At 34.8% G+C, this 15185-nt stretch overlaps 1 protein-coding gene across 1 annotated transcript; it reads right to left on the reverse strand.

The window, feature by feature from the left end:
- Nucleotides 1-1436: 1436 nt before the first annotated feature.
- LOC115209199 (uncharacterized protein K02A2.6-like) lies at nt 1437-4486 on the reverse strand. Its single transcript, XM_029777449.1, has 2 exons — nt 4340-4486; nt 1437-2060 (listed from the first exon to the last, which is right to left on the reverse strand). The coding sequence occupies exons 1-2, from the start codon at nt 4484-4486 to the stop codon at nt 1437-1439; spliced, it is 771 nt and encodes a 256-aa protein (XP_029633309.1).
- Between the last annotated feature and the right edge of the window lie 10699 nt (nt 4487-15185).

Consider the following 15185-nt stretch of genomic DNA (forward strand, 5'->3'; position numbering starts at 1 on the left):
ACGTAGACACACCAGCATCGGTTGTCAAGCAATGCTAGGGGCACAAACACAGACACACAAACACATACACATATATATATATATATATACATATATACGACAGGCTTCTTTCAGTTTCCGTCTACCAAATCCACTTACAAGGCATTGGTCGGCCCGGGGCTATAGCAGAAGACACTTGCCCAAGATGCCACGCAGTGGGACTGAACCCGCAACCATGTGGTTGGTTAGCAAGCTACTTACCACACAGCCACTCCTGCACCTGCATATATCTGTTACGAATTACTATGATAAACTTGTAATCACCCTAAACCCATAAAATCCGACATCGGAAAGCATTGAGGAAAAGACAAATCAACTAAAACTTGTCATCTAACACCAAAGTAGACTCCCTATCAGAGATATCAAGTGAATCTCCCTCAGATCAAGCCTTTCCATCTTAGGAAAGGGAACATTGGTTGTTGTAACACGAGGACATTATGTGGTATGACGTACGACTTCTCGTCGTCACTGTTATATCTGAACAGACAGTTTTTCGAAATCAGTGACGGACGTTACTAGAAAAAAACGCTTAAGTATTTGCATACAGGTCTTCCTTTTCATCGTAAACCGGTGATTACCGCCCGTTGACAAGAGGCAACTACCTCGAAACTGCGGTCCGTGCGTATCACTTAGGCTTACGAGAGAGGGATGACCTCCCTTTGCAAATACCATAAGGGCACAGATAGTGTGCCTAAAGTCAGCTGGAGACGATGATCTTCTGGGGCTAAAAGCTACAGTAACACCATGGTTAGCCATATTGAGATGGCTAGTATACTTTACATTGTTATAATACTGTTTCTGATGTTCCCCTGTTACTCTCCAACTGTGTATCTTCAACAAGCATTCCACGATATCTCTATTCAGTAATCTACAAGGTAAATTTCTGCAGTGCAAAAATTTATGAAATTTCTTTACTGCAACGATAATAGCTAATACCTCTTTCTCTGTCTGGGTGTAATTTGTTTTTGCGCTGATAGTAATGTACGTGACGCATGTGCGATCGGTTTTACGTTACCATTTTCCAACTTAAGTAAGATTACTGCTCCGATCCGAGACTCGCTAGCATCTGATGCTACAATTATTTTTAGTTTCGGATCAAAATGTGCAAGAGATAGCTCTGACGTTAACATCTTTTTAATATCTTTGAATGTTTTTTGGCATTCGTCAGTCCAACACCGTTTCACATCTTTGTTCAGCAGTTTGCTTAAAGGTGCTCTTAGCTCATGCATTCTTTGAATATACATTTGATAATAATTCGCAAGACCTAGAAAAGCTTGAAGGTTGTTATATTAGTCGGAGGAAGCATATCTTTAATTGCGTCTGTCCTCGACGGGTCCAGTCGTCGTCCATTCTTGTCAATAATTTGTCCTAAATACTTAATTTCAACTAAGAAAAATTCACATTTTTTCCTCACTCAGTGTGAAACCGTAATCTCTTATTTTTTTCAAAAACACACTTAACGTGCTCGACATGCTGATCACGAGATTCACTTTTAATAAATGTACCATCCAAGTATGGAACTGCGAACTACAGTCCGCTAACATTGTATCTACAACCTGTTGAAGAATTGCGAGTGCAACTTTTATTCCGAAAGAAAGTCGGTTAAACTTGTATAACCCTTTGTGCGTGTTTATCGTTAACAGCTTGGAACATTCTTCGTCTACCTGCAGCTGTAAATAAGCTTCCGATAACTTCAGTTTAGAAAACAGTTTATCTCTATTAAGCTTGGCAAAAATTTCCTCTGGACTTGGTAATGGATAGTTATAAGTTGTCAGACATTCATTAAATCCCGTCGAAAAATCGGCGCAGATCCTTATTTTGTTATTTTTCTGTTTTATGTACACAGCTGGTGCTGCCCATTCCGAATAGTCTAATTTTGTATTACACCAATATTCTCTTTTCAATTGTTTTTCTACTTGATTCAGTGCCGCAAAAGACACAACTCTCTTTGGGTTAAAAACCGGAACGGCATTTTTTTTTAGTTGAATGTCACTTTTATTTTCTACATGTATCAAGTTCTTCTGAAAAAAACATCAGGATATGTTTGTTTAAATTTCATTTTTAACTTCTCAGATGTCTTGTTCGAACTGGATTGCGACGCATTCACATTATTACAGAAAATGCTTATGGGCAAATCCCACAAATTAAATGTCTCCATCCAATCTGTACCAAACAGAATCATGGTATTTTCTGATATGTAGACCTTCGCTTTGAACGTCTTCCCATGAAATGTTACATCTGGCGTTAATTCACTCAGGAACCAAACTTGCTGTCCAGAGACTCCACGAGCTATTTGCTTTGTTTTCTTGAACGTAGGTCTTCCAATTTTCTTCTAAGTTTCAGTATTTATTATTGAGATATTGCTTCCTATGTCTAGTTGTAATCTTGTGTATACATTATTATTTTTTACCGATACAAATTTTCGTTTTTTTTGCCCCACTGTCTGTTTTCACTGAAAACACTTTATTTGGTTTTCCTGTGACTGTTTATGCCGCGTTTTGCCACAAGCAAAACATTCTTTATTCCTAAAGGGGCAGCCCATTTGAAGTGCAACTCGCCGTAACCATAACACTGTTTGGGCCTTGTTTGTTTTACTTTGTTGTTTGTCATAGGTCGACATGCCTGTACATTTATATTATTATTTTCAATTTTTTCAGTATCTTGCCGTAGGTTAATAATACGTTGACATTCTTCTGCCACTTTCTGTAAGGTTAATTCAGTGTCTTGTGTCAATTTTGTGGATCTTTTCAGTTTGAACGGCAGTTTTTTTCTAGCGGTGTCATATGAAATTGTCACCCATAATTATGACCCTAGTATCGATCTATCGCATTTCAATCTGTTTTAGGGTTAGGGTTCGTTAGGGTTAGGGGTGGGGGGAAGGGTATCTTTTTTTCATCACAAATGTAAATAAACCCAATCTGTTTCTTAAACGAGGGACATATTCATACGGCACAGAATGTTTTTTTACCTCGATGGACGTCATTGATTGGTTGAAATTGGAGACATTGAAGAAAAAAACAACAAATATCTTACAAACTATAGAATTTTCTCAATAAAGCCAAGAGAAAAAGATGTTTTATAGACACATTCTACCAGTATACGAAGTTTAAAATTTTTTAGTTACCTAGAAATTATGTTAAAAACTGCCGTTCAAACCGAAAAGATCCAATGTTGTTAATATTTCGCTCGTGTTTCCGCATCCTCACTTACAGTTAGTTCTTTGACAAATATCAAACATTTAAACATATCTGGAGACAAATCTCCAAACTTGAATTTTTCGCATACTTTGTTTACAATTCCTGCATATGTAACAAAGTCATCATTTTCAGTTTTTAAAAGATTTAGGCATTCCTAACGTATTTTGAATAGCGAGCTCTTTATAATAATAATAATAATAATAATAATAAAAATAATAATAATAATAAAAAAAAAAAAAAAAAAAAAAAATAATAATAATAATAATATAATAATAATAATAATAGCCCTGATGCAGTACCAGGCAGTGGCTCTCATGGCTTCTGATCTTAACTGATTGGAAGTGTTATCATGTACATTGTTTTGTCTTGGTATAAAAGATGGGCTACAGCAAATATTCTGCTCAATACCACAGATTTGCTTGTCAGTTGTTTGACCTTAACCAGTTGAGCATGTCCCTTAGTGGCTGACGATATGTGCATCTCTGATCACGAGCAGAAGTAGTGGGGGAGCATCATAGCCATGTGTTGAGAGGGATTCTTTGGGGTTTGAATAATTCACCTCTGGAAACATGGGTGTTTCGTTCAACGTCCTTGGACAGCCCTTATTCAGGGACCTTTTGAGCGGGATGGGTTACTCGATCTGAAGAAAATTCTAACTGGGCTCCACCTGCAAGGTCATGTGCTGTTTATCTTGATATGAGATCACCATGTCGCGCACATATGGTTGTGATGCATGTGCCTGGTGTGCCCTTATCGGACGGGTAGTCATGATGGGTATACTGAGCTTCGTATATTTTACCCCAGTGTCACTTTGATGGCATGCTCTGCTCGCTCACTCAATAATAATAATAAAAATAATAATAGATCGAAGAGGAAGAAAAAGGAGGAGAAGAATGAGAAGAAGAAGAAGAAGAAGAAGAAGAAGAAGAAGAAGAAGAAGAAGAAGAAAGAAGAAGAAGAAGAAGAAATGATAATCATGATAAATTATGATTAATATTTTAATTGTTTCTTTAAAACAAATTTCTGGCGGCTTTTTGGGGGAGAATAAAGTTGCAGTATTTCTCGTACTCTGACAGAGCTAGTTTACACAAAAGAAGTCTTACCTTCTTTTCGTTTGTCCAGCCTTTGCACTCCTCTTTAAATATTTCTTCATATCTTCTATAGTATGAAGAAAATGTAATCCTATCTTCGGGATTATACAGGAATTCTTCAATGGAGTTGGCTACTCCATCCGCCGAATACGACGCCATTGCGTTCTTGGATTGTAGCTTTAATTCTTAACTCATTAACTGTTGTTGTTGTTGTTGCTGTTCCCGGTATTCTTGCTGCGGTTGTAATAGCTCCTGCTGCTGTAACTATTTTTGTTGCTTCACATTCTTCCATTTCGACACCCCCTACCAGGGTTCGTAACCTCGCTACCACTGTTATAACAACACCTATTTCTTTACTACCCACAAGGGGCCAAACACAGAGAGGCCAAAGAAGGACAGGCAAACGGATTAAGTCGATTATATCGACTCCAGTGCGTAACTGGTACTTGATTTATCGACCGCGAAAGGATGAAAGGCAAAGTCGACCTCGGCGGAATTTGAACTCAGAGCGTAACTGCAGACGAAATACGGCTACGCATTTCGCCCGGCGTGCTAACAATTCTGCCAGCTCCGTTATACAGTGGGAAGTATCCTCGTCGCTACTGATATGACATGCGACTTCTCACCGTCACTGTTATATCTGAACTGTTATAATATTAAACGTTCATAATATTCTCTTATTACTCTCCAACTGTGTATCTTAAACAAGCCCTCCACGAAATCTCAATTCAATAATTCCTACGACCTGTACACTATAACTGCGCATATGACACTCTTCTCAGACTGTTCCACACATGACCGTTTATACCAACTAATATATATTTCTTTACTACCCACAAGGAGATAAACATAGAGGGGACAAACAAGGACAGACAAAGGGATTAAGTCGAATACATCGACTTCAGTGTGAAACTGGTACTTAATTTATCGACCCCAAAAGGATGAAAGGCAAAGTCGACCTCGGCGGAATTTGATCACAGAACGTAACGGCAGACGAAATACGGCTACGCATTTCGCCCGGCGTGCTAACGTTTCTGCCAGCTCGCCGCCTTTTATACCAACTAGTATAGTTCACTTAGCCAATCACGATGGTCTACAGATTCCCCATACAACAGTACGTTTGAACAAATAAAAACGGAATGATCATGGCTGGAACGCTTTTGATCATAGACATGCTCGATGATTAAGCCCGTCTTGGTGTTAAACAAAACAACAATTACAATACTAGCATAAATTTAATCCTGTAAACTATTGCTATGAACTCATTTACTCTGCAATCTATAAATCTTTTCTTATGTTTCTGGTCAAGCTCCACACAGGAATCAAATAAATGTGTTTATTATTTTTATCTTTTAATCAACAAATGAGATTAAGCGGTGAGGTACAAACTTATTTTTTTCCTGTTTTTTTTTTTTTTTTTTTTTTTTACTTTCTTCTTTCTTTGCGTTATCTGACGTTTCTATGTTTTTGTTAACTGAACATATTGGCCATTAGACACGATTCAAATTGTTCCAATATGTTTTAAGTATCTGGTATTATTTTTCCACTCGTATTTTATTCAGCTATTTTTATTCTGATAATCTTATATTTGTTGTTTCGTTTGCATCTTTGTTATTTTAACGTTTATCGTAATTTTCGTCAGACCAAAGTCAATTGAGATTTTTTTTGTGTGTTTAGGTACTACTACTACTACTACTAACTACTACTACTACTACTACTACTACTAATAGTAATAATGATAGTAATAATAATAATAATAATAAATCGAAGAAAGAGGAGGAGGAGAAGAAGAAGAAGGAGGAGAACAAAGAGAAGGAGGAGAAGGAGAAGGAGGAGGAGGAGAAGGAGGAGAAGGAGAAGGAGGAGGAAGAAGAAAAAGAAGAAGAAGGAGAACAAAGAGGAAAAGAAGGAGAAGGAGTAGTAGAAGAAGGAGGAGGAAGAGGAGGAGAAGAAGAAGAAGAAGAAGAAGAAGAAGAAGAAAAGAAGAAGAAGAAGAAGAAGAAATGATAATCATGATAAATTATGAATTGTTGCAGTCACAAAATTTTTGCCTGATAGTTATATCTGTTCAAGCCGCTGATTTCCAAAGATTTCGTTGGTTGGGAAGAAAGAATTTAAATATATAAACACAAAAACAAATGTTATGTTATGTTTTAGGTTATGTCGATAAGAAGATGCTTCGTTTTATAGGAACCTCAATGCAGCAGTTTTTAATTTGCCTAATAACAAAATACATTTTGACAATACAAAACAAACTCTTCAGTAATTAGATTTTTGTTTTATTTTTAAAGACAGCTATTTGAATGATAGGATTGATATTAGAAGCAAAGTAGAATACGGAGTTTAGAGTTACAAGTTGAAAAACTAAACAAGATCTCCAAGTCTTTGGAGAATCTGCATATTTGTATGTTCTTGTTATTTCAGTGAAGATAAAACTGAATAATAATAAAGAGCTGAGAATATTTCTTCCTACACTGTCTAAGATGGTTTCAGTGTAGTATTACAATCTATTTAGGGGATATCTCTGTCTCAACGGATTTCGTTTTAGTCAAATACCAAGTATTGTATTCCGTTTTTGGATTTGGTTTGCAAGATTCTTTATATGAGTTCGTGTGTTGAAGCATATTCTGTTGTGTCTGGGGAGAGTCATTCTCTTTTAGTGCCTTATTATTTAACACACCCACCGGTAAAATTTCCACTTATTTCTTATTTTTTATTTTCTAAAATTTTCGTTGCGTCTCGCAACCTTTTCAATAGTCTTGACTCTTGAATAGTCACTAAAAGACAATGACTCTCCCCAGACACAACAGACCAAGTATTGTTATTTCCTGATTAGGCATGAGTATCTATGTTGTAGAAAAGTGATGGAAATATGGAGTTATTATTCTCCTGTTACTAACGAAGTTATTAATATCTTCAATTAATCTCTCAAGACCCAAGGATAATCAGGGTGCTTTTACATGAGACATCGCTACTTTTTACAGATTCTCTGTTCCTCTTTGAATTGTCGTTGAAACACCACTAGAATCTCCGTGTTTATGTAGAAATCAATTTATTATCTCTGAAGAGAAACTAAGTATTTTCATAGTAGAATTCTCGTATAATCTGGTAGTGTACCATCTTGATGATGGTTATGTAGAAGTGGATGAGTTACACAAAAGAAACGCTTCACTTTAGGTTTCTAACAACCTATAGTTTCTCATAACTGAGAATATACTTAGTCCAGCTCATCCATTAATTTATCTACTTTCACTTTTACTAATTGTGATGTTATTGAAGTAAAGTAGTTTATCTAGGAACCAAAACTATATGACAGATCCCTCCCGTTAGGAGTTGAATCCTTACGATTTTCATTTTCAGCGCCTGTTTAATCTTTATATATAAAAGAGAGGTTGTGTGCTGTCTGTCTCCTACGATTTAGATTCCTAACTACTCCCTCATTTTGCGGTGCAGTTTAACCAAAACCGGGTATCTTATAGTTGTGATTCATATCGAGCCATTCTGGGTATTAGCGCGCGTCTACGATGAGTCTACGATTTAAAAAAAAATTACCATCAATTTTTCCCATTTTTAATGCATTTTTGGCATATATAAGGGATGTAACTCTCTAAAAATTTATTATTAAATCTCAGAACGTAAAAAGCTACAGTAACCCCCCCCCCCTTTGTGGTTAGCCATATTGAGATGACTATTATACTTTACATCTCTAAAAATGCTTATATAGTTATTTCCCTTACAAACCCGAGCAACGCCGGGCGATACTGCTAGTCAATTATAAAAAAAATATATCAATAAAATCAGTTGTGTTTAACGTCTAATCGGAAATGTCTTGCAATATGACCAAGGAAATATAATTCAGACGTCACTGAAAAGTCAATATGAATATGATCTTTGTGAATAGGAAACAAATAGTAAACATGACCTGTACAGAATCTCAATAAATTTGCCTCTGGGGAGAGAAAGCTTCTCTTCAAAATGTTAGACATTTACTTTTTGTTTACAGCAAAATAATTGATACTGCTCTGCTATTCATTCAGATAAGACGTCACTACTTTTTATAGTACTACTTTTTGAATTGTCGTTGAAACACCACTAGAATATCCGTGTTTATGTAGAACACTGTTAGGTTAATCATCTGGGGAGAGCTTATTCCTTTCAAAGCTGGGTGCATTTATTCTGGTAGTGATAAGAGATCCCAGTATATGCTTGTTAAAGTCTCTGCATTTAGCAAAGATATTGTATCTTGTGTAAACTTACGAAGTTATCAAGATTTCCAAGATTTATAAAAGTAGTGGTCGATAAACATACCTAGAGGACTATTGGAGGTCCTGTCTAATCGAATACGTCATCACCCACCCTTGTTTGCTACCTTGTACTTGAATTCGAACTCAATATAGGTAAAGGTTACTCAGTTTAAGAACAGTGTGTGGTTGACTTAATTAACTCCACTACTTTTATGGTACTTCTGAGTTACTACAATAAAAATATTTTTTACAATAAAAACAATAATATGTAATAAGCATTTCTAACAGTAAAAGTTCAGAAATTTTTGCTTTGTCAGCTGGTGATATTGCAATGAACTTGCACTTTTATTTTAAATCGAAATTCGCTCCGACGGGAACTGAACTTGGAACGTGACAAACATTTGTCCGACATTTTATCAATTCCACCGATCTAGAAAGTTTATATTCACAACAATATTAATTATAATTAAAGCAGCGCGTTATCAGATTCATTAGCACGGAGGAAAAATGCTTACTGGTATTTCGTCCGTTTTTATGTTCTGAGTTCAAATTCCATCGAGATCGACTTTGCCTTCCATCATTTCTGGGTCGATAAAGTAAGTACCAGTTGAGCGGTGGGTTCGATGTAATCGACTTGCCCCTCCTCCCAAATTTCTAGCCTTGTGCCAAATTCTGAAAATGTTTCTACTAGAGGTATGAAACTAGAAATATAGGTGGGAGAAGATTTATCGATAAAAGTAGATTGCACTTTATTTAACCATTTAGCATTCAGATTACTCTGTCAAAAGTAAAGCTTATTTATTCACCTTGTTTTGAATTAATGAGCGCTATCTGATAGCTTTGAGATTTTTGATGATAGAACTGCTTATCTTTAGAATGACATTGTAGGGTAGTTGTGAGAGGTTAGATCTGGTTGGTTATTTCGCTTAGTATGTTTTGCTGATGAAGTTATAAAACTAATCCAGAAATTGACCAATCCAAAACTATCTGAATTATTTTATGAATTTTTGACCTGTCCACTTTCACGATTTCAACCTGTATATATTGTAAAGTGAAGATTTTGAGTGGATTGACGTATTTGGCTTCTATTTTCAGCATATAGGCATGGTTGCTTCTATGACCTTAATCATAATTGTATTCTATACAATTATGTATCTCTCTATATGAAGTTCTTTTTATAAGCTGGCTACTGATAAAATTCATTAATTTGAATGACTTTATCCTTAATATGTTTAGATGTATATATATATATATTATCTATAATATATATATAATATATAATAATAAAAAGAATTCCAACCTTGTCTGATTTTCACGTTTTATTTACAATCTTATAATGATATATTATAAGATAATATATTATAATTGAATAAAATAAAATGAAATAGTAGAATGTTAAATGTTCATTCTGATTGAACTAGTACTTCATGCATTGAATTCTGCAATCTTCGGGTTCATGTAGTAGTGTTGACAGTCATGCTTCACAATTTTTGACAGTCAACATTGTGAAGCATGACTGTCAACACTACTACATGAACCCGAAGATTGCAGAATTCAATGCATGAAAGTACTAGGTCAATCAGAATGAACATTTAACATTCTACTATTTCATTTTATTTTATTCAATTATATATATATCTTATAATTATCATTATAAGATTGTAAATAAAACGTGAAAATCAGACAAGGTTGGAATTCTTTTTATTAATATATTCTTCTATACACAATCACACACACCCATATATATATATATATATATATATATAATATATAGATTATATATATATGGGTGTGTGGGTGTGTGTGATTGTGTATAGAAGTATTAATAAAAAGATTCCAACCTGTCTGATTTCACGTTTATATATATATATATATATATATATATATATCTATATATATATATATATATATATAGACGTGCGTTTATTATATATAATATAGACGTGCGTTTATATCGTGTGCATGTAGAAATGATGACGCGGGAAATTTTTACATGAAAAGATTATACGTGGGACGTCTGCAGATTATAATGTTCATCCAGTGTTACATCACATATCGTCAATACAATAAAGCATATATATTTCTAATCCTTCCTGATACTGTGCACTACGCTCACAGACACACACACATTGGTACACATATCTATACATAGATTCAAACATACATGCGCATATATATCAATGCGTAATTTTGACTGAGCTATCTATCTATCTATCTATCTATCTATCTATCTATCTATCTATCTATCTATCTATCTATCTATCTATCTATCTATCTATCTCTATCTATTCCTCTCTCTCTATCGATCCCCTCTCTCTCTCTCTCTATCTATCTATCTATCTATCTATCTATCTATCTATCTATCTATCTGTCTGTCTGTCTGTCTGTCTGTCTGTCTGTCTGTCTGTCTGTCTGTCTGTCTATGTATGTATGTATGTATGTATGTAAGTATGTATGTATGTATGTATGTATGTATGTATGTATGTATCTATCTATCTATTTATCTCTCTCTCTATATATATATATATATCTATCTGCATATACACATACATATTTATATGTGTGTATCTGTGTTTGCGTCTATGTGTGTGCTGATTATTGCATAAATTTCACAGCAAATTTCAGAAACTCCCTGCTAAAGACATCATTTTCATAGAATATTTTTTGATAAGCGGATAGAAGTTAGCATTCTTCGAGATTCGAAACGCAACGTTTAACTTCTGGAGATAAAGGCGTTGATAAACAGCATTACTGTACTTGGCAATACAGACTGAAGATTTTTGCTCTTAATAAACAGCAATACTCTACATGCTAATATTCAGCCAATATCCGTGTCGTATGCCTGTTAGTTCAAAGGAAAAGATTAATTTGGCGCCAAAAGTCACCAAGGAGCATTCGAGAATTTTCTTGGAAAATCTTATAAAACCATTGGGGTCAATTATCTAGGGGACTTCTATGATATGAAAGCTAGAAGTTTTGTGTCTCACGTCTCATGTTTTGCAAAGGCAATTTTCGTTTTTCGACCTCCTCACTGGGAAATTTTTCATATCACAACTAACAATTGTTATAATATAAAAACAAAACAAAACATTTCAGCCCTTTGTCTATGACAATTATTTTTTTTTATTCATGTATACCATACATCTAACACTTGTATATACTGCATAGTAAAACATGTTTAATATTATGGAAAACATGACTGAAGTTAATTTTCATTTTTCTTATAATTCCGAATTTTAACACAACACACCCTTGTCAATACGTATGCTGTGTGTCTGTATACAAACATTCCATTAAACTGAAATCTTCTAGAGTATAACACGCCTGGACAAATAATAGACCATCCGAAGAACACTGCAACGACCACAACATGCCAATGAAGGGAAATCTAAGCTATCACTAGATCTAGTCGAAACAACAGCTAAACAATGCTCAAACCATATCCCTTTTATCATTATAAATATCAAACACGCTTGCACCATGTGCTCCTTGATAAACTGTATATGTAAACCATTGATGTGCATTAACATCTATATCTACATCCATAGCTTAAATAATGCTACTCTTCTCTGCTGATAATCAGGATTGTTATTCGGAGAAATGTATGTTAGATAAAATTTCATTAATATGAAAGACTTTTCATCTCCAAATGAAAGTTAAATAATGGAATAAATACACTCTAAAGAACACTGGTGAAATTTATAACTGCGTTAAATCCCTGCATTATTAACTCTAATCTTCGTATATCAACATATCAAGTCAAAGATAATATTTTCTTTGACACACAATTAACAATTTAGAAAATAGAAATGTGGAGCGACTCACTCAGTAAAAAAAAAAGAAAAGAAAGAAACGCTAGTTTTTACCAACATTATAAGGTTGCCACTCACAACTCGGTTATCATTAAAGGTAAATTATACGAATACAGAGAACAGGTTCCATTGTAGGGGTGCATTTATAACATAAAGTAAAGAATCTCTCCAGAGATCGTGAGAGACTAGAAAAACAAACATTTAAAACCGGCTATCTTTATAATCAGACGAAGAAAAAAAACTGTAAAGAACATCTCTACTGACTATATAAAATCAACATCTGAGCACCTCTTATCACCGAATAAAAAATTCTGTGTCCTCTAGGGATTCGAAAAAATGAGAAAACTTTCAGGTATCCTGAACTCTTTTCTGTAAGACGCTAAAATGCCTGTCAGAGCAGGACTAGATAATCCTCCCAACCCCAAAACGAACTACATTCACCATGTGCAGACTGTCCATTTGGAAGCTATCCAGGAATTTGGAAATGTTGGTAGTAACGAAAGGGATTTACTTTTGCGAAACATTACCATCAGAGATGATTGACAAAACCGATAGAGTTGAATAAAATATATTCCAGCATTTAATGTCATCCATTTGCGTTTTGAGTTAAAATTCAACAAAAATTGTCTTTGCATTTTATCCTACCATCCAAAAATAAGTTGCAGCTAAGCACTTTGTCGACCATACTAGTCATATAATACATTGTTATGGTCTTTACGAGAACCATGACTGGTATTAACAGGAAGGAAATTGATAACGTTTTCTTATTTATTTCTTTATTGCCCACAAGGGGCCAAAGATAGAGGGGACAAACAAGGACAGACAAATGGATTAAGTCAATTACATCGACCCCAGTGCGTAACTGGTACTTAATTTATCGACCCCGAAAGGATGAAAGGCAAAGTCGACCTCGGCGGAATTTGAACTCAGAACGTAGCGGCAGACGAAATACTGTTAAGCATTTCACCCGGCGTGCTAACGTTTCTGCCAGCTCGCCCCTAATAGTATACCGTTATTTTATGTGAGCAAGCCAGGGCCTGCAATACTTTTTGTCTTTTTTTTTTTCTGTGCGGTTTTTAATTTATCAATTACCAAATTTTACCTTTCGCAATTTTCCTAAGATCGGCAACGAGAAACTCGAATAACGATTTATGATATATCAGAATTCAATAAAGTATTTCATACTGCATTTATTTTGGGGGAATCATTGTTAATCCATTTTGTTTGCATCCTGAAATACAAAACTATTAAATACATGGCACTACAAAATATTGATTTGCTTATTAGCCTCAAGGGCACCTATGAAACACAGGATAGTAACGAGTGGTTTTTATTTCGAATAAATAGTTAAAATAAAGTAATATAGCTATCAATTTATAAACAGTCATACTCTATTACTCTTTTACTTGTTTCAGTCATTTGACTGTGGCCATGCTGGAGCACCACCTTTAATCGAGCAATGTTGGGGGAACAAACACAGACACACAAACATATACGTAAATTGTTTGTACACTATCATATATGAAAAATATGTTATATTCGGCAGCAAAAAGTATTAAAACAAAATACGTTTCTCTATAAATTAAAAAAAAACTTTATTCTTATTATAAACAATATTTTGGAGTCTACAGATTCATTATCTTATAATGATAACTCATTAGAAATATCGGGAAGCATTATATCCATATATTTATATGTAAGGAAGAAAAATCAACGAAATGATGAATGTTATCAAAACAGAAAAGAGTAAGAAAAGCAAATTAGACGATCGGCTCTTCTTAGAAGAGGCAGAAGTAAACAGTGTTAGAGTGGGCAAAAGGAGAAAAAGAAGTTTGTCAAAACTATGTTCAAGTATTGATGAAAAGAATTCTAGGCTCTTGATGTAAAGAAGCCTTGGATCTTTTCGGTTTGAACGGCAGTTTTTAACAATTTCTAGGAAACTAAACAATTTTAAACTTCGTATACTGGTAGAATGTGTTTATAAAACAGCTTTTTCTCTTGGCTTTATTGAGAAAATTCTATAGTTTGTAAGATATTTGTTGTTTTTTCTTCTTCAATTTCTGCAATTTCAACCAATCAGTGACGTCTATTGAGGTAAAAAAATTCTGTACTGCATGAATATGTCCCTCGTTTAAGAAACAGATTGGGTTTATTTACATTTGTGAAGAAAAAAAAGATACCCTTCCCCCACCGCAAACCCTAAAACAGATTGAAATGCAATAGATCGATTCTAGGGTCATAATTATGGGTGACAATTTCATATGACACCGCTAGAAAAAACTGCCGTTCAAACCGAAAAGATCCGAAACGTTTCTTAGAGACTACAACGTAGCCGATTTTGACAGTGAGAGAGAGGGATGGAGGGAGAGAAAGAGGGAGAGAAAGAGTGAGAGAAGCAGAGAGAGAGAGAGTGAGAGAGAGAGGGTGAGAGAGAGAAGAGGTAAGTCGCTAGTAATTTGCTGGTCATTTGTTTGTGGTAATTCTCTACCTGAGGGATGAAAAGTAAATTCGATCACAAAATTAGTTGCATTCAGGGCGTTCAGAGTGCAGGTAGACAGAACTAATACTACGTGACAGTCTATCCGATGCGCAAATGATTGTGTCAATTCACCGCCTCAGGACTCTGTTTCTGGAAAGATCATTACTTTGTTTCTAAAATTCGACAATTAGAATGTTAGCATTGTTTAAGTAAACAAACGATTGTTAATTAGCTGAGAGTAACCATATTTGTCTCAACTAATCAACAAACAGATTCGTTTGTTTACTTAAACAACGCTATCATTCTAATTATCGAATTTTAAA

This window comes from Octopus sinensis, linkage group LG3 (genome assembly GCF_006345805.1).
Source record: "Octopus sinensis linkage group LG3, ASM634580v1, whole genome shotgun sequence".
Classification (NCBI taxonomy): Eukaryota; Metazoa; Mollusca; class Cephalopoda; order Octopoda; family Octopodidae; genus Octopus; species Octopus sinensis.

Excerpts from the sequence above, each read along its gene's own strand:
- LOC115209199 (XM_029777449.1), bottom strand. The coding sequence starts at position 4,486 with ATGGCGTCGTATTCGGCGGATGGAGTAGCCAACTCCATTGAAGAATTC. Across the intron at positions 2,061-4,339 it reads GCTGGACAAACGAAAAGAAG|AAGAACTTGATACATGTAGA; the intron begins GTAAGACTTCTT and ends TGTTTTTTTCAG.